This window comes from Tinamus guttatus, unplaced genomic scaffold (assembly GCF_059628265.1).
Source record: "Tinamus guttatus ecotype Peru unplaced genomic scaffold, ASM5962826v1 Tinamus_guttatus_pri_ptg000459l, whole genome shotgun sequence".
NCBI classification, from domain to species: domain Eukaryota; kingdom Metazoa; phylum Chordata; class Aves; order Tinamiformes; family Tinamidae; genus Tinamus; species Tinamus guttatus.
In genome coordinates, this window is record NW_028288993.1 from 2187359 (window position 1) to 2210144 (window position 22786).

General features: G+C 45.0%; 1 protein-coding gene across 1 annotated transcript in view; it reads left to right on the top strand.

The window, feature by feature from the left end:
* Positions 1 to 20426, top strand: part of TBX5 (T-box transcription factor 5) — a 34744-nt gene extending 14318 nt beyond the window's left edge. Inside the window, exons 6-8 of the mRNA XM_010218070.2 lie at positions 1935 to 2026; positions 11755 to 11981; positions 19762 to 20426. Of these exons, the coding sequence (XP_010216372.1) occupies positions 1935 to 2026; positions 11755 to 11981; positions 19762 to 20345 (903 nt within the window). The 3' untranslated portion in view covers positions 20346 to 20426. The remainder of the gene's footprint in view (positions 1 to 1934; positions 2027 to 11754; positions 11982 to 19761) is intronic.
* The last annotated feature ends 2360 nt before the right edge of the window (positions 20427 to 22786 follow it).

The window sequence follows — 22786 nt, forward strand, 5'->3', positions numbered from 1 at the left end:
TAGGTGCCACAACCTCTCTGGTGGAAACCGATAGGCAGGTTTTACTCTTTGCAAAATACACAGCTGGTTGTCTAATTATTTGGGGTTTTTAATTATAAAACGTACCCCTGTTTTACTGCAAGAGAGCAGCTCAAATGGCAAATAGGACCAAATAGATTGATTGTTCATGCTTCTCTTTGAAATCTGAAATGTGTGAGCAAAAAAAAAAAAAAACAAAGCCAAAAAACCCACAAAAAACAAAACAGTGCTGTGTTTACTAAATTAGGCTATGGTTTAATGGGAATGCCTGTAGGGGCAAGGGTCTGGGTGATTGGGTCTCTGTGTGAGATTTGGGACTAAATTAGGCCAAATAGCAAATAAACCAGTGGCCTTTGTAGAGAAAATAATTATAAAGTCATAAGACAAGAAATAGCAAAATAGATAACCTGGAGCGTTTTGTTGTTGACACTAACAGAGCCAGAATTTTCCCTTTGACTTTTGGCAAAGAGGTGGGTTCAGTTGTGTGTGCTTAGCTTAACGCACATGAGCCTCGCTCTGCTCTCCTGCCATTAGTCTTGAGCTCTTCCTTCCCATTGGCCCAAATTCAGTAGGAAAGAAGGACAGTGATTGCCCGTAAAATGCAATGAGAGTGTGAAGTGCTCTGAGGGCACAAGTGGAGTGGAAGTGGCTCTCCTGGCTGAGTACTCTGACCAATAGGCAGTTATAGAGAACAGGATAAAAGGGAACAGCTTCCTTCATCTTACTGAGTTTTCAAAGGAAGCTGAAGGGTGGTAAGGGACCTTCTACAAAGACCTGTTCTCTTCTCTTGCACCAAGGTTGTGGTTCCCTGTTTGTTAACTCCAGATCTGCGCACACAGACAGATTTGTTTCATATCAGAGTGGATTCAGAGCTGTGTTTCTGTTGAATGAGCCAACAGAGAGCTTGTGTTGTCTTTGCTTGGAGGAGCAACTGGTTTGAGACTGGCACTCACGGCAATGTAGATAGATCACACCTGATCTAAGTCCTGCCATATAAAGCCATCAAAGAATTAGCAGCAAATTTGGAAACAGCAGAGTGAGTTTTTACAATGTTGATATCTGGAGTGGTATACTTAGTAATCGTCTTTGTCCATAGGCAGGAGCCCCCATATGACATTTGCTTAAACATCAAACCCTGGCTTGAAAAACCCTTCTCACCTGAGTCTTTAAGGAGAGATGGATGGAGGAAAAGACTGCACATCTTTGAGTATTTCTTTAGGTGGTTTCTTAACACTAGCTGCTTTAGTTGTTTACTTAAAAATGTTGTAAGAGCACCAAAGTTGGGTGTCTGGGGGAATGTTCCTCCCAACAAGCTTCAGATACTAAGGTAAGAAAAGTAAGAAAGCTAGTACTCCTTAGTTCCTTCTGGAGTTAACGGTGAGAGAAAAATTCCTCCGGGACATGATGATTAGACCTGGAATTTCCCTGGAAATTCGCTATATGTAGTTAATAGAGATGCAGTGCTTGCAGGTATGGAGTTCACTGGGGAAGTGTGTGGCATGCAAGGCACCTGGAGTAAACATAGATGTCCTGAAATACAGAAAGGGCTTTACCACTCCGAGTGAAAGGATCCAGAGCCTGAGCTACAAGGTTTTGGTTACAGTTGTGCACTGAGGAGAAATGCCTGTTGGTGGTGGCTTTTGTTATTTGATTATTTATTTATTTTTGTACTGTCACTCCTGTTAGTAATGGAACAAATCTGAGAGAAGTGAAATGTGTTTAATAAGAGATTTATTTCTTCCCAGTGGAAAGAGCTAGAGGAAAGCTCAGCTGGGATAGTATATGGATGACTTGTGTTTCTGAAGGTTGTTCCCCAGAGCCCACAACTGTTGGCTTGGGTTTAATAAACAGTATCCTTACTCTCTCAGGCCTTGCCATGGACTTTTGACGAATCCGTTCCATTTCCTCCCTTTCAGATCACCCAGTTAAAGATTGAGAACAACCCCTTTGCGAAAGGTTTCCGTGGCAGTGACGACATGGAGCTCCACAGGATGTCCAGGATGCAGAGGTAACACGTGCCCCTGTTTTGGGAACCCATTCCGGACCATCAGAACCAGCCTTGTTTTGCTTTGTATGCCACTTGAGGCTTGAGCTAAGCAAGAACCTAGCAGGGGTCCCATCTCTGGCATCTGTTTGTGCATTTTAAGTTGAACTGCTGAAATATCATCAAGATTGAGGGGTCAAAATCCAGGGCTTTCTACTTCAAGGTGACTGCCTTAGGTGATGGGATACAGAGGCAGGATCTTACTTGTGGGTTGTCCTTTTGGCCTCAGGAACTTTATAAGTTCCTCATGTGGCAGTGCTCTAAAGACAAACGGGTTAAGCTCATATTGCCTTGTTCTTGAGAGGAGGCTTGCTAAGGATGCTCCAATCCCTCTGGAGACCATAGCGCTATGTTATGTTGTTTGTGGCTCTTGGAGGGTCTTTGGCAGAAGTGGGGTGCCTACCTGGTCATTTCTGGATGTGCACAGAGTGGTTTCAGGTCAACGAAGGAAGCTATTAGAATATGTTGGGATCTTCAGGGCCAGGTGGCTGAATAGGACTTCTCGGATTTAAGCTGCAACTTCAGCCTAAATCCCGTTTAAAGTCCTTTTATAAATATCGGGTCTTGCCAGTAATTAACTTCATGCCTTTTATTTAACTTGGAACTACATCCATGCATCAGGTTATTTCCCAGTGCAGATTTTTTTCAGGAAAAATGCCATACCAATGATTATAGCTAAGAGAGATGTAGGTGCTCAATAGAGCATTTCCTATACAGTAAGGCAGGTGTCCCTCAGATCCCGTATTCTCCGAGACCAGGGGAGCTTGCTCTCGATGGAGAACTGTAGGGATCTGTATTTTGACCTTCTGTTTTAAGGCTCCTCTCTGACCGAGGAGCCAGCATCTCACAGCTCCACGCTGTAGGTGGTCATTGCAGGCTTGAATTCAGATGTCAGTACAGAAAGTCTCTTCTAGTTGCCTTATTTGGTGACCTGAATATGGCTTTCCATAGCCAGGCAAATTGCACTGGCAGGCAACAAATAATGCCTGTAATCCTGCAAATGCTTATATCCATAAGCTTACTCAGATGGGCAAACGTTCCCCTATGTACAAAAGTGTTCAGGCTCATGCCCAGAAAAGCCAATAAATAGAGATATATATAACACTTACTCTTCTCATTCTAAATCATCTCTGTGGTCTTCTGAATGTGCCCTGTGTTCCCTGCCTGCCTGCAGTTTCCAGTGACTGCACAGATCTTGGCATAACAAGCCAATATTTATTTATTTATTTATTTATTGGGTGTGCTACCACTTGAAATAACTTCTTTTTTTTTTTTTTTTTTCCTTTTTTTCTCTCCCCTCTATGCCAGCCCCTCAGCCTCTACTGGCACTTGCGTAATGATGTCCCCACACATTTTTGCTGTTAAACTACCCTTTCATCATGGTCAATGGAGAGATGTGAAGGCTTACATTCATCACAGGGGTTTTGGAGGGGGAGGGAAGAGGTAAAACAGTGAAGACTATTAGAAGCGTTTCATGCCATACGAAGAGCATGGCACCTAGCCATGCTGAACTTGTGCTAAAAATTGCTTGGCATTTTTATGCAAGCCTGCGGTCATAGTTGATGATACAGAGAGCAGAAACACTTGGAATATAAAAATACGTGCGTGCTCAGGATTGAAGTGGTTGAAAGGGTTAAAAGACACAGAGGGACTTTGGAGGATAGTTTCTGATGCTCACGTCCCAAATAACTTATCCTCTGTACAGATAGTATAGAAATAACTCTGTACTTTTACAAAGATGCCATTTTTAAAGGAGAGCAGGATATAGTTGTTCTATTAAAATAAAGACCCATTCAAGGCTGGAAATATTAGCAAGATATGTTCCCACCTTTGTGGGTTTTATGTAGATATATATGAATATATACTATATATTAAAAATATAAAAACATATAAAATAATTTATATATACTCAATCCTGAATGGTTCTTTATTTTATATATATATCAGGGAATTATGACCTACCTTTGTGGCTTTATATATGTTTCATATAATTATATTTTAGTACATATTTATATAATTTCTCTGTATAAATGTGTGTATGTGTGCCTATATAGTGAAGTTGTTCTCCTAACGATGGACTCATTCCCTAGCTGACATATATTGGTATTTCTAGCCTGATTTCAGTGGAATGATATCTATTTATGCCCTCAGAGAACCTGACTGGATATATTTTTAGTGCGCTTGCTTCTCTGTAGAAAAAAAAAGGTAGCTGGAAAAAATACGCTTCTAAAAAAACAGTGCACAGCATTTTGTACCGGAAACTGGTGACCTAACATTCATCAGGTCACTGATCATCTCATTAGGGAATGCAGCCGTAGAAAGAATGAATTTTCCGAATGCCGAGGAAAGCCTAAGCACCTTTCTTTATTCGGAGCTGGAATGTTTCCTAATTCCCTGTGTAGGATTATTGGAGGCATATTTCAGACTTGACAGCAAACCTGGGAGACGCCAACCCCAGCTGGGAGGTGGGACTGACTCTGGTGGGTGCAAGAGCTGCTTGGTGGTTTCCTTGTTTTCATGAAAGCTGCCTCCACGCATGGTCAAAATGTAAACCAGCCCCAACACCTGGACCTTGGAGCAGCTGCAGAGGTGTGTCCGTAGGTGAAGACACATTCACAGCACTAATCCTGCAGGTTCCTGTGTTCACCAGAGCCTGGGAGTGGATGCAGTAGCTGAAGATGCCATCTAGAAGTAATGCCTGCAAACTGAGCTCTTTTTTGGGAAAGCAGTTCATCATACCTGTATTCAGGAGAGGAGAGTAATCCCTTATGTGTCTGTCTCACCCACAGAAGATGTCTAAATGATTTGCTTAAACAGATGAGTGGCTTTTAAACACCTAAAATTAGCTAAATCCCATGCAAGGCAAAATGATTCTCACTTGGCTTGCTCTGATGGTCTCTTTGGACCTTTAGTCTGCCAGAGAATTCCCACACAGGAGGGAAACCGGTCTGCTGGGTCCAAAATGATTTCCCTTGACTCAGGCCAGGTCCTGCAGTGAGGTGCAGCAGAAGTGGGCTTAGGTGACTTAGGTGGAGTCTTGGCTTGATGACTCGTTTGTTGAACACCTACCCTTTGGCAAATGGTGGGGACAGAGGGAAAGACAACTTTCTGAGCCAGTGGTGAGCTAAGAGCTAGGTCTCAAGGGCCTTGTTGAGAACGTTTCCCTCCGCCTTTGCATGACTTGGTGCACTGCAGCCAAGCAAGAGCAACACATTACTCAAATGTCCTCTGCAGGCACGAGCTTTGCAGGATGGATGTGTTTTCAAGCATGTCCTTTGCTCCTTTGCATGTCTCCATAACTCCATAAGTTGATTTGGCTTTTTTTTTTTTTTTTTTTTTTCTTCGGTTTCTTGGAAGAAAGGCTAATTGATCCGTCCAGGTAGAAATTTTCATGCAGGAGTGTTATTAAGCCTTTCAGTAATAGATGATTTCATTCAAAAAGAAGAGACACAAAGTCCAGAAAGATTCAAATGTCAGTGAACACAAATTTCTGATACATGTTTGATCTCCATTTCTTCCCAAGGTACCTTAAGTTTTTAAGGTACCCTTAAGTTTTTTTTTTTTTTTTTTTTTTTTTTTTTTTTGACAGAATGTGTGCTTGTGGACAACACACTTTCTTAAGTTTTCAGGTTTCCAAGTATGAGATCAAGTTTGTTATTTCCCTGATCTAAAAAAAAGACGGGGGGTTGGGTTGGGGAAAGGGGGAAATCATTTTAGAGGAAAATGTGCATAGGGATGTGAGCTATACTGCATCTGTATCCTGTGGTCTAGCTGAAATTGAAAAACATAAATCAGGTAAAAATTATGTAGCTGCGATGATGGAAATTTTAGGCAAATCTCAGATCTCTTGCCCTACTGTCTTGTAAGAATTCCTTTTGTCTCTGCTTAGGACTTTGGTCTGTGCCAAGGGGGATTTGGTGTGGAGAGCAAGAGCAGAATACTCAGGAGAAATCCAGAGGGTGAAGTTTATGGGGAGAGGCGATGAGGTCTGCATTGCAGATGCCAGTGTCGACTTTGCCCTTAGAATTCGCCATGCACGACAGTCAATGGAGTTGTATTAATAAACCATAGCTACTGAGTGATTTGGGGGAGTTGCGTGCAAGTCACATTTTTTTTTTTTTTTTTTTTAATTGCAACTGCCAAAAGACAGCAGGGGAGAAGTGTTTGTGGGTCTGGGTCTAGAGAGCTATGAAAGAGAAATTCTGTTAACGCTTTTACTAATTTTTTGCTGATCATCTGTAAGTCCCATTGTCTTCAGCTCTTATTATGGGTGCTGAAGAGCTTCTGAAAGGCCAGGCCCTAGTTACTGTTCACCCAGACTAATGCAATTAGTCCTTGAAGCTCCTTATTGGGAAAGCTCTTGAGTGGGAAGACAATTACAAGAAAGGGTGGCTCTTAGCTCCTTTAATGGATATTTTGGGCCTTTTCAAAGTGTCATGGAGATGCAGAATGATGCACTCAACAGAAAAAGAGCAGCTGTGTAGGTTTGACATTATGTATATGCTTTCTCTGTCAAAGATCATGAGCCATATTTGCTGTCTTTGGCATTGATCCACAGTAATCTTCCTGGCTCCAATGGAATTATTCCAAATTTTTGCCAATGTAACTAAGAGCAGAATCTGGGCCATACTCAAAGGATATGAAGTTAGTACTATGATTCAGAACTGGCATAATGGGATGATGGTGTTTGTTTGGGTGCCAGTAAAATGGATTGGACTCCCCCAAGTCATCTACTCTGGCATGCCGACCTACTGTTGAGTAGATAGACCTATTCTTGCTTAACTCAAGCAGGTTTCAGTCCACCGCAGATGAGCTTGCCCTCATTGCATCTTCTCATTCTATCTTTTTATCCATTTTAATTTCCCATGTTCTGTCATTGAAATTTCCCAAGAGCTACAAGCTGTCTGAAACATTTTCAGAGTGGAACTTCGAGTTGCAACATCTGCTGGAGTGATGATGCTTTCCTCCAGCAAACTGATCCCTGAGGAAAGTTTCCTGGTCAAAGTCCCAGTGGAAACTGTAGTCTTGAACTGCGCTCTATAGATTTTAATGGGATTCAGATGAAATCCAAAATAAGACTCTGGATTTCACTGGAGAGTCTCTACAGCTCTTTACAAGAGAGAGGCAGCTCAAGGAACTTAGATCAGCTGCAATTTCCTCCACTGTCCTTCCTGCTGGAGGATCTGTCCAGCAGGAACTGATCTGCAGAAGCTCAGCCCAGCATCAGTGCAGATGGATGTTGCCTCTGTTGGACCACATTCATTTTCAGTCTCCTCTCATGTTTCTCTTTCTCCAAACACAGGCAGCGCTGCATGTCTGTTGGGATCTAGTGCTTTGCTTGCCTGATAATGACAGACTCTTTTGCATTTTCACCGCTGGTTCTTAGATTCCCGTGAACTGTGCATTACAATGAGTTATGGGAGCCCAGCATTTTTGGATCCCTTCACATGCTGGCAAGAAGGTTGGGACACTTGATAGACTGGAGCAGTGCACTGCTGTGAACTGTCTTCTGTATTTCTCAGTGGATGTTTTGACTTCTTTTCCTAGACATTCAGTCTAGGGTATTATTTTCTGTGGGGTTGGTCTGCAGTCCCCATGCAGAGAGAACTTATATTTGATTTGAGGTAAGACTGAATGAAGTACTCAGTAGTTTCTCTCCCAGCGAGTCCTCTCACACTGTAGATTATCCAGTTCAGTCTCTCCAGACAGTCTCTAGAGAGTTGTTCTTTTTTATTACAATCTGCTGGAAATAAGCTGAAATGAATGCACATTGACAATTGACAATTGTTTTCTGGTTTATTTTTTTCCTGGGAGATGGTATATTTATTCCAGTCACTTTTTTTTTTTCTCTTCCTCTTTCTATATCTTTTGTGGCCGACTTCCATTTCTTTCTCACTCCCTAGTCTCAGCAGGAAGGACAACAATTGGTGGCCTGGGAAATATAAAATCAGTTGCCTTTGAGCCATGTTTGCACATCTGGAATTAGGGTCTGATGCTGCACCAGAGAACCCTTGGGTGCTGAGCAGATGGAGGGGACAGGGATGAAAGGATAGCAAGCATATATCCTGTTTATATGTGGTGACTGACCAGGGAGCAGTTTAAATCTCATGACAGCATAGGGAAATTGCTGTATTTGGCCACTTTTCCCATCCTGACTGATATACCTTAGTTCAGATTTTAAAATAATTACCATCATGAGCAAGACTTAGATGTCCAGCTTAAGTGCTTTGAAGGATGCTATGAAATCATGGCAGCAGCTAGCGATGGAGAAATCCTCTTCCATATCATGCCTCATCTTGACCTCAGAAGGACACCAATTTGATCCTTGGGGTTTGACATTTATTAGCTCTTCTGAATTACTATAGCTCATGGCAAAAATACTTCAGAAGAGCCTTGATGTATACTGTTTTGTTGCAAGAGTATCAGAAGCACCTTCTAAAACCATTTGCCTAGGGCCAGTAGTGAGTGAATATTTCAATTCAAAGACTGTTTATAATCTATGGACCTTTGAAGAGATTTTAAACAAGGTTATTGCATTATCGTATTAAAAAAAAGCTGAAAATTACTGCTTATAATGTAGTGATTAGCAAGAAAGTGGACTAGATGCTACTCTGTGAAGACCTAGATTTATTATTTTCCATGGACTCTTATTGTTTTGCAAGACCAATGATCTTTTAAGCTTTGAGATTACAAAACCTTCTTGAATTCTTCTCTTTGAATCCCTTGGTAGATATGAATTTGTGGCATAAATGGTCTTTATAGAGCCATGAAAAATGATTGTATAAAGCTCCATAGTTTGTCATGTGACTGCGTCACTTGTCTGGGAAGGGAGAGTGTGTCGTGAATGTGTCATCATCTTCCAGATCATCCCAGATTTCTTTCCCCAAATATTTTTTCCCTGCTCCCAAACAGGATAGATACAACTTGTGGCTCTTCTCTGGTGCCAGGACTCTTGGTTCTTGGTGAGAACGTGGGGTCTCTCCAATGTAAGGTGGCTTGCAGCACAGCCTTGCATTCCTGGTCCCTTGCTGACAGAGTCTGGTCTTTGCACTGGAGGACACAGGGGCATCAGGCTCCTCTCTCCAAGGGATCATTCCTGGAGCTGTGGCAGGTGATTTCCCTCCAGCTGGTCTCTCACGTGTCTCTCATGCAGGTGGCTCACGGAGAGGGTCCTGCAGGGTTTCTGCCTCCCTACAGCCTTTCCCTCATTGCCTCTGGTCAAATTCAGAGGTAGGTTGTCCAAATGGTGAGGGAGCCTGCCTGGATCTACTGTTCACTTACAAGCTTGTCACAAGCTTCCCATGTGACATGGAACAAGTCCCTTTGTCTATATGGATCTTAGCTGCCCACCTTTCAGGTAGGAAGCAAAGATCCTTTTTGGGTGGCCCTTCAGCATCTGCTTCTGCAGGGACTGTCCAGCACCTTGCACGATGCTGCTCCGCTCTTCCTCGGCAGCCCTTTCTGCTATTGTAATACACAAACTACGGAAATGGAATATTCATCATGAGCCCTCCAGCAGACTTTAAATAGACCAGTGACAGCTTCCTGCCTTGTAAATTCTTTCTCTAACCAACTTTTTTATTTTTTATTTTTTTTTCTAATTTTATGATTTTTAATGCAAAAAATGTGGTCCATTAACACCCCATCTAAAACTGAAACTTGCATTCTGGCCCATCAACAACAGCCTCTTCCTTGCTGTGCAGACAATTGCCTATATTGCCCGTCTAAGTCAGATTTTAATGTTTTTCCCCCCTCCCCAAAGACCAAAGGACTATCTAAAATGGTAGCTGTGCATACTGCATATTATGTGCGCTCAGGCAAATACAGAAATGTTTCAAGATGAGTGTTGCTTTAGAAAATAACAAAGAAATATCTTTGCTAGAATCAGTAACCATAAGGAAGAGAAAGGTAGAAATACAGAAGGAAAGGTTCCTTTGTCAGCTCTCTGCAGCTCATCTCCTTGGGAGTGTGGTGGGAATGTGGGGGTGGGATTCCCATTTTCACGAGGCTCCATGTAGAGCAGAGGAGAAGGCAGGACAAAAATATGGTCTGGCAGGATTGGGAGATCTCCTACCACCTATGAAGCTTGAAGATCTTCAAGGAGGTTTGAAGGTTGTGGCTCTTTATCTTCGAAGTCACAGAAATTGCCATTCAACAGGTATTCCTGGGGCAAACTCTATTTTTTGGGTGTCCACAGACTGTTAGGTCCTCTTTGGAGCCCACCTCATGCTCTGACATTTGTTGGTGCATTGTGTATTGGGAGGGACAAGTCTCTGCTTCCATCCCCATCTGTTCTTTTGTTGTTCATGCACAATGTAGAGTTTGGTTCTAGAGAAAAAGCTGTGTGGTCACTGTCTCAAGCAGGTGGAGCTCCTGTCTGTCCCTGTGAGGAGGAGCAGTTGGGCTTACAGGGCAAGAAGCCCCATCTTTGGAATAGACCGTTTGACCATACCCCCATGCCTGGGGTTTGGAAAGCTTGTGTGGCTCAATGAGAGCCACATTTATTTGGTTTTGAGCTCCTGGGTGAGTTTCCCCTCCAAAACAACTCAGTTGCTAATGTTTCTGGCAGCCATCACAGTGTTGGTTTGGATGAAAGCTCCTTGCTGTGAGTAGGTTTCTATAATTGGTATTGTTACATTTTGTAAATAACTTCTGAGTTGCTACAGCGATAGGTCTTCTCTAAGGAGCCTAATCAGACAGGATTCAGAGATTCCTCCTCCATGTGTATAGGACCAGGCAAGTCAGCTCAAGGTAGATTTAAGGATCTGTTCCAGAACACAAGCTTTGACGGGGTGAGTAAGATACCTGAAAGGCAGCTTGGTCCAATGGTTTTAACCTCAAAGAAGAATGCTCGTGCTGTAATCTGGACTCTGGTTCTTGGCTGCTCTGAGCCTGGTACCCATGGCATTTCCCTGTGATGCTGCGGTGCTACCTACTCTTAATGCATTTTAGAACGTCAGGTCTTGTAGGAGAGGAGATCTCTAGCCAAAATTGGCAAAGCACTGCTTTAAACCAGATTTCAGGAAAAAGGAGCAACCTAGACTTTCCACCAGTGCTCACCCTTCTGGTCCAGCTCCTCTGAGTCATGCGATCTGGTCCAGGATCATGGATCTGGTTTGGCGATTTATTTATTTCTCTTCTCTGGGCACTTTGGGATATTGCTTGTTCTCCAGTTCAGTGATTCCCATGCAAGAACAGCCAGACTGGCAGAGGCTGGGGAAAAGGAACGGGAACAACTCCTGCAAAGGGAAAAAGTAAACCTAAATATTTAATCCATATCCAAGTTAACCTGGTTCCCTCTAAGCAACTTGGTAGAAATTTGAAATTATTTGTCTTTATTATTTTTTACACACATAAGCATATACCATATATCTGTAACTTATGAGAACTAGCATGAAATGCAAGGAAAAGATGTTTCATACTTCTCCGTAACTATATATGTCTATATATGTGTATAAAATAGCTGTCATGGTGGAAGAGGGAGAAATGTAGAGAGAAAGATACTTAAAGGAAAGCAGGATAGGAGAGAGCATTGTATGGATGGAGTGTGACAGGGCTGCAGTCTCCTGGGCACATGGCTCTATTTCCCTGGAAGTCTAAACAAACACCATGACACTAATGTGCTGCTTTCATTTATTAATCCACCCATCTATTTATTAATTAATTGCTTTTATGCCTTGTTTTTCTTTCAGTAAAGAGTACCCAGTCGTTCCCAGGAGCACAGTGAGACAGAAAGTGTCCTCGAATCACAGCCCGTTCAGCGGCGAGACCAGGGTCCTCTCCGCCTCCTCCAACTTGGGCTCCCAGTATCAATGCGAGAACGGGGTGTCGAGCACCTCCCAGGACCTGCTGCCGCCTGCCAACCCATACCCCATCTCCCAGGAGCACAGCCAGATCTACCACTGCACCAAGAGGAAAGGTCAGGCTGGCGAATCCCTGCTCCGCTTGATGGCTTTCCCCTTCCCAACAGGGTTGTCACGGTTGTGCCTAGTTTCCTCTTGCCCATAGGCTGGACTGTCCCAGCACTCTTTATGGTGGCACCATTTAAGATGAGGGCTGTGCACTGGGAGGAGGCAGCTTCTCCCAGGAGGAGCTGGGTGGAAAACTTGTATCATTGGTGTTAGCTTGAAACCGCTTATCATTTCCTGGGCTTGGAGGGGTGGCGGTGCCTTTTACCCAAGTTGAATCCACGTTCAGGAAGATGACTGGTGCCAGAGATGAAGATGACTTATCCATCTCCATAGTCACTCAGACAGGGTTAATCTGCAAGTATAGATACCTTGATAGCTTAGATTTTGTGTGGTTTTGGACTGTGAGTCTTGCAGATGGGAAGTATTTGTCCAAATAGAGAAAGCAATTCCGTTTAAAGGCTTGGTCTAATGAACGGGGCACAGGACTGCAAATCTAGCTGTGTTCGTTCTCCTCTGGTGCGAGCAACCTGCCTTGACACAGCTTGAGGGCTCCAACTTTGAGTGCTTCGCTCGAACTGACCAGTAGCTCCTGGCATGACAAGTCCCACAGTATCGATGGGATAATTGCCCTCAGGAAAGACGGAACAGCTTGCAGTCGCTCTCTTTTTCTCTCAAAGCAGTGGGAATGTCCAGATGCACAGACATTTATAGGACTGAAATAGGAAAAGCCTTGGATCACCCCCATCCCAGACGCACAGAAGAAAATAGGGAATTTGCAGGGCAGAGTGCAACCCTATGGGATAAGAAGGAGAGCTTGCACAGCCCACTGCAGTTCCTTTTTCTTGGGATTTAGACTATATTTTGCATGGGAAGTGATTAACAAGGATCGGCCTGCACCATGGCGTTGGGATGAACCAAGACATGCCAAAGCCTCAGCAATTTCTCCTAACAGCACATTCCTTCTTGCTTCCCCACCTAGCCCTATCAGTGGCATTATTTTTAGTAATGTAACCCTGGGGTGCTGCAAATTGCAGCACAGGCACATGATAGAAGGCAGTGAATGGTGGGGAGCGCTGGCAGCCCCATGCAGATGAGGCAGGGAGGGCTCATGGAAACACGGGTTTCTCACATCCTTGGTGAATCCTCTGAACATGGTTTCATCCTGCATGCATGCATGTATATATACATATAGAGTCATAAAAAATGGAGAATTTTTAATATTTTCCTGATGTGAAACTGAATCAAACCATGGAAAACAGAGGCATCATTTTCTAACCCCTGCAGTTGGCTGGATCCCTTGCACTCATATAGGGTGTACCAAAACTGTGCTTGGAAACTGTGATGGTAGACTTGAGTTAGCTCCAAGGTTGGGAATTGGGAGCAGCAGTGGCCTCCCAGAGTGTCCTGCAAGATTGGAGGTGGGTTGTGCTACTCCCTATCCACCCAGCAGAGTGTGAATGTGGGTGTGAGCTTTGCAGGACATAGATGGACTCCCACAAATTCTCACTGTTAGTGATAGGACAGCAGGTCACCCTTAGCGTCCCTCTGCCCGAGATCTGGCCCCGACGCTCCTTTGTCCCAGCTGAGCTTTCACCGCTCGTCTTCCCCTTTGCAAGAACTCAACAAAACAAGGCAGCCTGAATGGCAATAAACCCCGTGGCCAATGTGGGGCTGCTGCATGTCCCTGCACCGCAGGGCAATTCATCATTCGCCTCCACATTGTAAAGCGATAAGGAATCAGCAGAGGTTTCCTTCCAGTTTTGGGATTCCCGCTAAGTGGTGTCTCCATGGGTGGTTTCCCTCAATCCCCCAATTATCTCACTTCCTCTTATTGTCACAGAAGAGACGACTATCTGCCCTGGAATAAGCTCCCCAGCCCCTTTTGGCCTGCCTGGCCCTTGCAAAAGTGCGGGCGACGGGCAAGGAGAGCCCTTGTCTGCACTGCCGATGGCCCCGTGTTATCTCCACGATGGCTTGAGTGGCACAAGCAGTTAAGGGCCTTTTATCAAAGCCGCCAAATGCTTTAATCAAAGAGAAGCAGCGTCCTGTCCGATAGCGCCGACTTCTTCCGCGAAGCCGCGCGTCTCGGGAGCCCGAGTCGCTGCTCTCCGTGTTGCGCTTCTCCCCCTCCCCGTGCATCCAGCAAATCGAAAACAGCCACCAGGGCTTAAAGAAAAGAAACACAAAGTTAATGGAAAACAGAGAGCCCACGTAAGCTGCCAAGAAGCTCTTTGCAAAGTGAAATTAATTAAAAAAAAAAAAGTAACTAGAGATGAGCAGTTCGGTTCAGATAAATTGGAACATAATCCAAGGTTTCATCTCAAGTTCAGACTGAGCATGGCACTTTCTTTTAGCACCGAACAAGGATCTTTATTGGACTAGGGAAAATAATCTTATCCATAACATTCTTCTTTTTCCTCTTCTTCTTTTCCAGACTTTTTTTTTTAATTTAATGAAATATTGAGATTTCCTTACACATTTCCCACTTTCCTACTTTAACCTTTCTCTGTGTAATTTCTAACAAGCCTCACAATCTAACAAAAAAAAGAGAAAATAACAGTGTGTTCACTCCTGATACATATCTGACTTTTTTCCTGGCTTGGAAATTTGATTGATTTCCTTGGATCACTCGCTTCCTGAACATATTGACTCCCCTTCAGCCAGTTTAGGATTTGCCTCAAGCGGATTATTTCCTTTCTGCAAGGCTGTGGGTATGGACAAGTGCTTGCTGGGGCAGAGGGCAATTCAGCTGGGTTCCAGACCAGCTGTTGTCTTTACTTGCTGTAACAAATGCCTTTCCTGATTTCTGTGATAGACTCTTGGATACTGTTTCTTCCAGCTGTGGCATCTTGTAGTATTTCCCTCCATTGCTTTTAATCAGGAGGGAAAGTCTTGGTTAAGCTTGGTTAAGGAGAGGTCTGTATTCTAGCGACTGAAAGGCACCTTATTCAACCTCCTCTATTTTTTTGGTGTCTCAAGACAAAGATATAGCTTTGTGGGTGACTGTTGTTCTTAGCTGTCAAGGCAAGATGGATTTGCTCTAGAGATCTGATATGGGCATTACATTATGGGTGAGCAGCAGGGCTGTGAGGGAGTGTTATCTGTGAAGGCTCCTCTGTGGTTGAGCGAGCAGCTGGTCCTCTTCTAGGTAAAGAAGGAAGGACGTATCCCAGAATCCCAAATCTGGCAATTCCTGGTGCCCGGGCAGGAGTGTGGAGATGCAGCTTTGTGAATAATCATGGTGTGGTATACTGGGGACTGCAGCTCCTGGCACCCTCTGAATGTGCCCAAGGCTGGAGAAGGTCTTCAAGGTATGAGTTGTCCAATACCGTATCGGAGCTCCGTGTAGAGATTGCTTATGTCATTTCGTAGAGATTGGTCTTGAGAGGATGGATTAACTCCAAAACTGTATCCTACCTAGTGGCCTCCATTCTTGATAAGGATTTTCAAGCTTAGCATTTAGTTTTGCTTTATTCTTTTTGTTTTCCACCTCTCTGTCTCTCACCTCTGTACTCTGAGAAGCCCCAAAGGACCTTCCAGCAGACATCTTGCTTTTTGTCTTTCATTTTAGCCCTACTTCCAGTTACAGCAACAGGACTTGTTTTCCCTGATGTTATCCTTTCTCTCAGGCTTCCCGTGAAGTAAAAAGTCATCCCTCTAAACCTCTGCTCCCTCCCAGCCTTACACAATCTCAACCACTTGGCAGATTTCTGGGATGCTTGTAATGCTGAACAGGAGGCGACTAGAACAGCCTCTCCCTCGGGATGTTATAAAAGTTGTCATGTTGGCACTCTGAGGGAGAACAGGGAATGTGGCAGCATCCACCGGCTCCAACCAGTGAGGACCGTATCCCTGAGCCACTTAGCTTGCACATGACCCTGTCCATGGGGATGAATACATCTTTCATATCTTTCCTGCTTTCCTGACATTAGCGGTGATAAAACAGTGCCTTTCCCCTTGCTCTTCAAGAACAAGCACTGCTGGGGTGGACAGACTTCTGTCTTTTCTGAGCTGATTTCTCCTTGTCCCACCTAGCTTTTCTTTGACTTGAAGAAGCTGAAGGACCAGGGCTGCCAAGTCAGATACCCTCTCTATGAGGTCTCTTTGGAGGACATGCAGGTTGAGACCTGCCACCCTTAGGAGACTCAGCAAGGTGTCCAAAGCTTGGGCTATGCTGCAGCTGGAGGTAGATGCAGCCGAGGAAGGTTGGAGTCTGGGGCAAGGTAGATGCTGTGGTGAAGCAGAGGCTTCCTGCAAGGTGGGGAGATACCCGGGCACCTGGTGCTCACCCAGCTCTGTTGCAGAGCTCCACTGTTTGTGGAGCTGCAGTTTCAGCCGCTTTGTCCAGGCATCCTACTCTCCCATCAGGAGGTGCCTCCTACTCCTCTGCAGGCAGTACTGGCAAGATACTTCAGCCTTTGGTGTTGAGTGTTTCTGCCTCGCAACCATTTCTGTCACCTTTCCCTGTGATGCAGCCCATCACATATTGCAAACCTCATGCCTGCTAACGAGCTGGCACAGCCCCAGCGCATCTTAGATTTCCTGTTTGAGGAAGCAGGTCTTGTTTACTCTTTTGGGGAGCGTGTTTTCATCAGATTGACCCTTTTCTTTTCTTCTCTGACAACCCTTGCCAGCTCTGCACATGGCGAATGGCTACTTGGGTTCGTGCTAGAATAGTGTGAGATTCTGTTATATGGGTAAAGCAGCCATGTGGATAATGATCCATTGTGTCTTCTTCCCAGTGTCAAGATGAACACACTGTTAGGCCTTTGAAGTGTGGGCAAGTTTTAAAAAAGCAAAACAGTCGGGTCTCCTTCCTCATTGTCTTGGGTCCCAGGGAGGTAGTTGTTGCAAACTGGGAAAAGCTTCTCCAATTTATACTAGGGGAGAAGTGGGCTCAGCGTACCTTGCTGTCCAGAGGTTTTACATGTCTGCATTTCACTCTGGATGGACCTGATCTTGGAATCGGGAAAATTCCATTTAAAAAGCCATTTGTGTGGTATTTACAACGCAGCTGGAAGTAGTAAATACCGGAAATCTTGGAACAGCTTATGTTCTCTCTCAAGCTCCTTCATTAGATAGATCATCAAATTCCTTGTGAGGGAGCCAGTTTCCACCCCATTCTGCAGGCTCCGTTTTCCTTGGACATACTTTGGAGGAGCTTCTCCCAAGTGCTGGCTGCTTCCTTCTGCTTGGCAGAACTTTTTACTTTCTGAGGTTTGCACAGTATCGAGTGGCTGGTCACAAGAGCTGATCACCACTCTTTGCTTCCAACAGCAGCAACAAAAGTAGAGAATGGGTGAGCATCTCCCCAGGCTGCCAGCATCTCTTGGAGGTGTCCATCATCCTAGGGCTAAGTGCCAAGAAAAAAGACAGTGAAATGCTTGTCAGGGAACATGCGTCAAGAAACAAACCCAGAGCAGTCTATCCTCTGCTATACTAAGGAGCTGAGAAGACTTTTAGGAAGAGAATCAAGGCATTGGGATGCACTTTCCAGGCTTCAGGGCAGGTGGAGATGGCCCTAACTGGACACAAAATAGAAAATGTGTTCTTAAGGGGCTTTTTTTTTTTCCTTTTCAGTAGAGCAATGCCAGATAGAGCCTGGACCTAGAGATGCTGGTAGAGCAAGCACTGGAGTATACGGAAGAAAAGGCACCTCTAAGGTTCCCCAAAATGCTAGTTGTTTTTGTTTTTCTTTCCTCACCTGTGATGAATTCTGGAAGAGGATCTGTAAGTCACTGCAGCTCTGCCTGGCCGGGCTGCCGCAGGGAGCAAGACGTCCGGACTAAATGGAAAAATCCACAACCTCAGGTTGTAAGTCAGGCACATTTTCTGCACAATGGAAAAACCCAGTTTGACTGTTTTGTATATTTAAAAAAATAAAAATAAAATAAACAGTCAAACCCCAAGCCAATGACTTCTAATGCCAGCAGAGTAATGCGGTCTAATGCTGAAAACTTTATTAGCAGAACAATGCTTCATTTTACAAGACATTGTTTTTCCACCCTAGTGTTCTTCTAACTCAGTGGTGGGTGAGGGATCCAAAACTTTTAAGCTGTCTATAAAAGCTAGAGCCTGGGCTCTTATTCCAGATGTACCTCATGTTACAGATCCATGTTCAGGAAGGAACTTAAACCAGTGCTTCCAGCTCTCTGCCTTTCAGGAAACTACATCCTTTCCACTGCTCCTATATAACATGGACCCCACTGGGCTTGGGAGGTGTAATACATTTTTATGTCTAGTTATGTATCATTTCAGCTATTTTTAAGATGTGATTGCATTGCTTAGTTGTCATACTCACTTTAAACTAAAGAAAGCCAGAGTGCAAGATAACCATTGATTAGCTGTAGGGTTCTGCATTGTGGGGAGCCAGGTTTCATGTTTGTCAGGAAGAAAGTGTTTAATGGGACTGCGCTTCTCCAGCTGAAATTACTGGCAGCTGTTATTGCAGATAAAGTCAGAGGGCACCAAGGGGAAAGTCTCTGCAGCACCCGTGTTTACAGGCAATGAGACGTGGCCATGGTGCCCATTGGCTCCTTCTGAAAGCTGCCACTCAGAGTTGGATCTGCATAGGAAAAACACCTGTGTTTCTTGGAAACTTATGTGGCAGGTGGTTTTAGGTCTGTTAGTGGAATGGTTTCTTTTTCTTTATATTTTGGAGATGAAAAATGTTGTGACTCAGAATGTACTAGCTAAAGCAACCGAAAAGGGATATTCCCTACAACGTTCTTCCAGATTTTACTGTTGTTGAAAGGGTGTTGAGCTTTCTTGGGCTTTAGGTGAGATGTTTTTTCTGTCTGAACCCAAATTTCTGCTCTTGAAGCAGCAGCAAAGCTAATCTGGGCCAGAACAAGTTCCCCTTCCCTTGCCTCGCTGTCCTTAAAATCTCTCGGTGAAGTGCTAGTCCCTGGGAACCCTGCCATCCATTCCAGCAGAGCTGGATTTCATTTGATGACCCTGTGAATGAATAAATAAGTGCATATTCATTTTGCTTCACTCTGGAGAGTTCACCTAAATTGTTTATCTCCTCCTCATGTTGGCCTCAGCTTGGGATACTGGGGAGAGCGAAGCTCTTCAGGCTGAGCCTGCCTGTTCCTAGCTGTGAACTTCGCTTTTCTTTTTCGTTACTCTTGGCTTCAGCATGCAGCCCAAAGCCTTGAGTGAATTAATGTGCCCAGCTAAAGATTGGGGCCGTAAACCCCTTGAAATCTGAATATCTCCACTCTGAATCTGAATATATCAACTCCGCCATCACTGATGCTGTCCTAGGGTGATTTAAATTGCGATCTCCATCTTGTGCCATTTATTGTGGAAGTATCTCATCATAAAGGCCTTTAATTAGCTCAGTTATGGGAGGAGAGCTCGGCTAGACGCAGACTATCTGCAGCAGGAGATGCTCTTCTGATGGAAGCACTGGTGGCTGAAAGGAGACGAGGGACACGGTGTCTTGCTTGGGGGTTCACCAAGAGAACCAAGTCTCAGGATCCCTTCAACAGCTTTTAGCCTCGCCTTCCCCCCTGAGCTCCTTACTAATCCCCTCCCTGTTACCCCAGTTCAGCAGACAGGGCTCAAATCCCCTTTCATTTTTTTAGCACGGTCGATCCAGAGCGATGATAAGAAAGGGCTCTGGATTTATGCTGGTAGGAGAAAGAGGAGTCTTGGCATTGACTCCGCTGCGCTAAAAGGAGGATGACACTGACAGATGGTGGAGCGGGAGATTTAGCCCATGGTGTGATTTGCTACCAGGGTTTTTCCCTCTCTCTCTCTTTCTCTCTCTCGCTCTGGCAGATGAGGAATGTTCAAGCACTGAGCATCCCTACAAGAAGCCCTACATGGAGACCTCTCCGGCAGAAGAGGATCCTTTCTACCGCTCCAGCTACCCCCAGCAGCAGGGACTGAACACGTCGTACAGGACTGAGTCGGCCCAGAGGCAAGCGTGCATGTACGCCAGCTCGGCGCCCCCCACGGACCCCGTGCCCAGCCTGGAAGACATCAGCTGTAACACGTGGCCCAGCGTGCCCTCCTACAGCAGTTGCACAGTATCTGCCATGCAACCCATGGACAGGTTACCCTACCAGCATTTCTCTGCCCACTTCACCTCCGGGCCGCTGATGCCCCGTCTGGGCAGTGTGGCCAACCACACGTCCCCCCAGATAGGAGACACCCACAGCATGTTCCAGCACCAAAGCTCGGTTTCTCACCAGCCTATTGTGCGGCAGTGTGGACCTCAGGGCGGCATCCAGTCCCCCGCCAGCAGCTTGCAGCCCGCTGAGTTCCTCTATTCGCACGGAGTGCCTCGAACCCTCTCACCCCACCAGTACCACTCAGTGCACGGCGTGGGCATGGTGCCAGAGTGGAGCGAGAACAGCTAACGGGGAAGCGCCAGCGGATCGGCCGTGACAAGCAGAGAAGGAGGAAAAAAAAAAGAAAAGAAAAGAAAAAAAAAGGAAAAAATACACAGTTGGTAATAAAAACATAGAGAGTTTTGCAGGACTCCTTAACTGAATGTTCACCAGTAGCACTCGAGAAAGACAGACACATCTTGTTGGCTGTCTGAAACCGCGGGTGAAAAGGCTCATCAGCCTCACTGGGACTTGTCCCCCTATCCCCTTTTCTTGAGTCCCAAAAGAAAATCAGCAGAAGGACACACTTCTCCCCCGACATGCTCCCCACAGAATCCGTGTTGCTGCCACGAGCCCCCTGGGTCCTTGTTTCCCTCCCGCTCTTTCCGTTTCCAGAGGGACACGAACCTCCTGTTGCCTTTCTCGACAGAGTCGGAGTGCTTGAACGAAAACAGCTAGGATGTTACTTTTTTTTTGTGGTGTTGATGTTGACAATGTTATATAATAAATAATAATATATATATATATTCTTTCAATTTTCTCAAAAAAAAAAAAAAAAAAAGAAAGACACCAGCCCTTTTCAATGAGGCTTGAAAGGGTGGATTTTGGAGTGGTGGTTTTTTTTATATATATATTTTTATTAGTATTATTGTTGTTCCTTTTTGACAGAAGGAGGTATTATGAACCCACAAATGAGAAAACTTAGGTACCTACCTCGAACAGCCCTTGTACCACGAGTGCAATCACTTGCCACAGTGCGCTACGTCTCCTGCGCCCCAAAATGCATCTCAGAAGCCACAAGCCCGATAAACTCGTCTCCTTTCCCATTTTCATGCTGTGCTTCTCGTGTCCATCTTTCCCTCCTGTCTGTCCGTCTCTCTCTTCCATCTGCTGCCTATGGAATGGGTTTGGGGGATCATTCAGAGCTGAATCCATGTGCGTCTCCTGCCGCCTCCGTGCTGGTACGGGGACAGTGGGGCTGCGAGCCAGCTCTGGAGCGGGAGAGAGGGAGGGGAGAGGAGATGCCGGCAGCAAAGGGAAAAGCGACGGCCTTAAAAATGACGGTGCTGCTTGTTTGAGACCCTCCGCTTTTGTTTTATCAGCCTTTATTTTTTAAACTCCTCTCAGAAAAAGGGATGCTCTCATGGGTATCTCATGGGTAGTGAGCTGCTAAGCAAAGGTGTTTAAACGGAGCAGAAAACTGTCATGGGGGAATGGGTGTGGGGACAGCAAGAAGAGAAGCAAAAGTGTGTAAAGTAAGTAAAAATATCTACTGCAGGAATCTTCAGATGTAAAAATTACTGGTACTATTTATTTATACATGGGAGGTCCAATAAGTAATAACATGTTATAAAGCCATCAAAGCAGCTGATTTGGAGGGATTTAAATTTTATCGATACTGAATTTTGCATTCTTTTCTTCTTTTTTTTTTCTTCCTCTCTAGACTGTGCACACTTTCTCTATATAATTTACATATATTTTTAATTAAAAGTAATTCTAACTAACAAAAAGGTTTACCTGTGTGTCAGCAAACGAGACCATGAGTGCAATGTGAGGGGGGTGCTGTTATGTGTGCAGGAGGGGTTACAGACAGAGCTCCAAAGCCATGTAGCTAAGAAAAAAAATCCCTACCTAGCTACTATTCTTGTGTGCCAATTTATTTCTAATAAATACCACATGCTCTGAAGTGCAAGGGACCTGCCCACTTTTTTTTTTTTGGTTTCTTTCTTTTTTTTTTTTTTTTTTCAGTAGTTCTTTCTGCTTAGTGCTCGTAAGTTGGGTTTTTATTTGTTGCCACTGGATGTCCGGCATCCAGTGACAATGGGGAAAGCTGCTTGGAAGTAGTGGGCTGAGCTTGGCTCTGCTGGGATGCTTATTTCTGGGCTCCAGAACTGCCCCTGCTCAAAGAAGCTTCTGGCCCATGGTCCCAGGTAGTGAGGAGATGCTGTAAGCCCAGTTCCACCAAGTCCTTCCCATCCGAATCAGGATGTGGAGGGAGATCTGCTCTTGGGCTCATTCCAGATAGTATAATTTTGCCATCTTTCCCATTGAGGAAGGCTTAGGAGCTCCCTTGGGTATGCAGATACGTGCTAGGGTGACAGCAGGAAGCCCTCGTGCATGAGGAGCTGGCCCAAATGAGGTCCTGGGGTGATGCTGGGTGGAGGCACTCTTGGCACGTGGACAGTGTGGGGTATGCCCCAGTCTCAGCAGAGCACCTACAGACTTGAAACGATGGAAACTCAGTGCCAGAAAATTAAATAGATTGACTGCAAATGGGCTGCACTAGGGAGGCATGCCCAGTGGTGGCAGATGCCTCCACTTGGCTGTGTGACTATCTACAGGAGAAGATGAGGCAAGCAGTGGGACTATCCAAGGAAGAACATCCATCCCATCCCGTCCCATGGACAGCAACCCAGCCCGCTGCAGAGCTGCCCTGTGAACGTATGATCAGCATGCTCAGATTTCCTCTT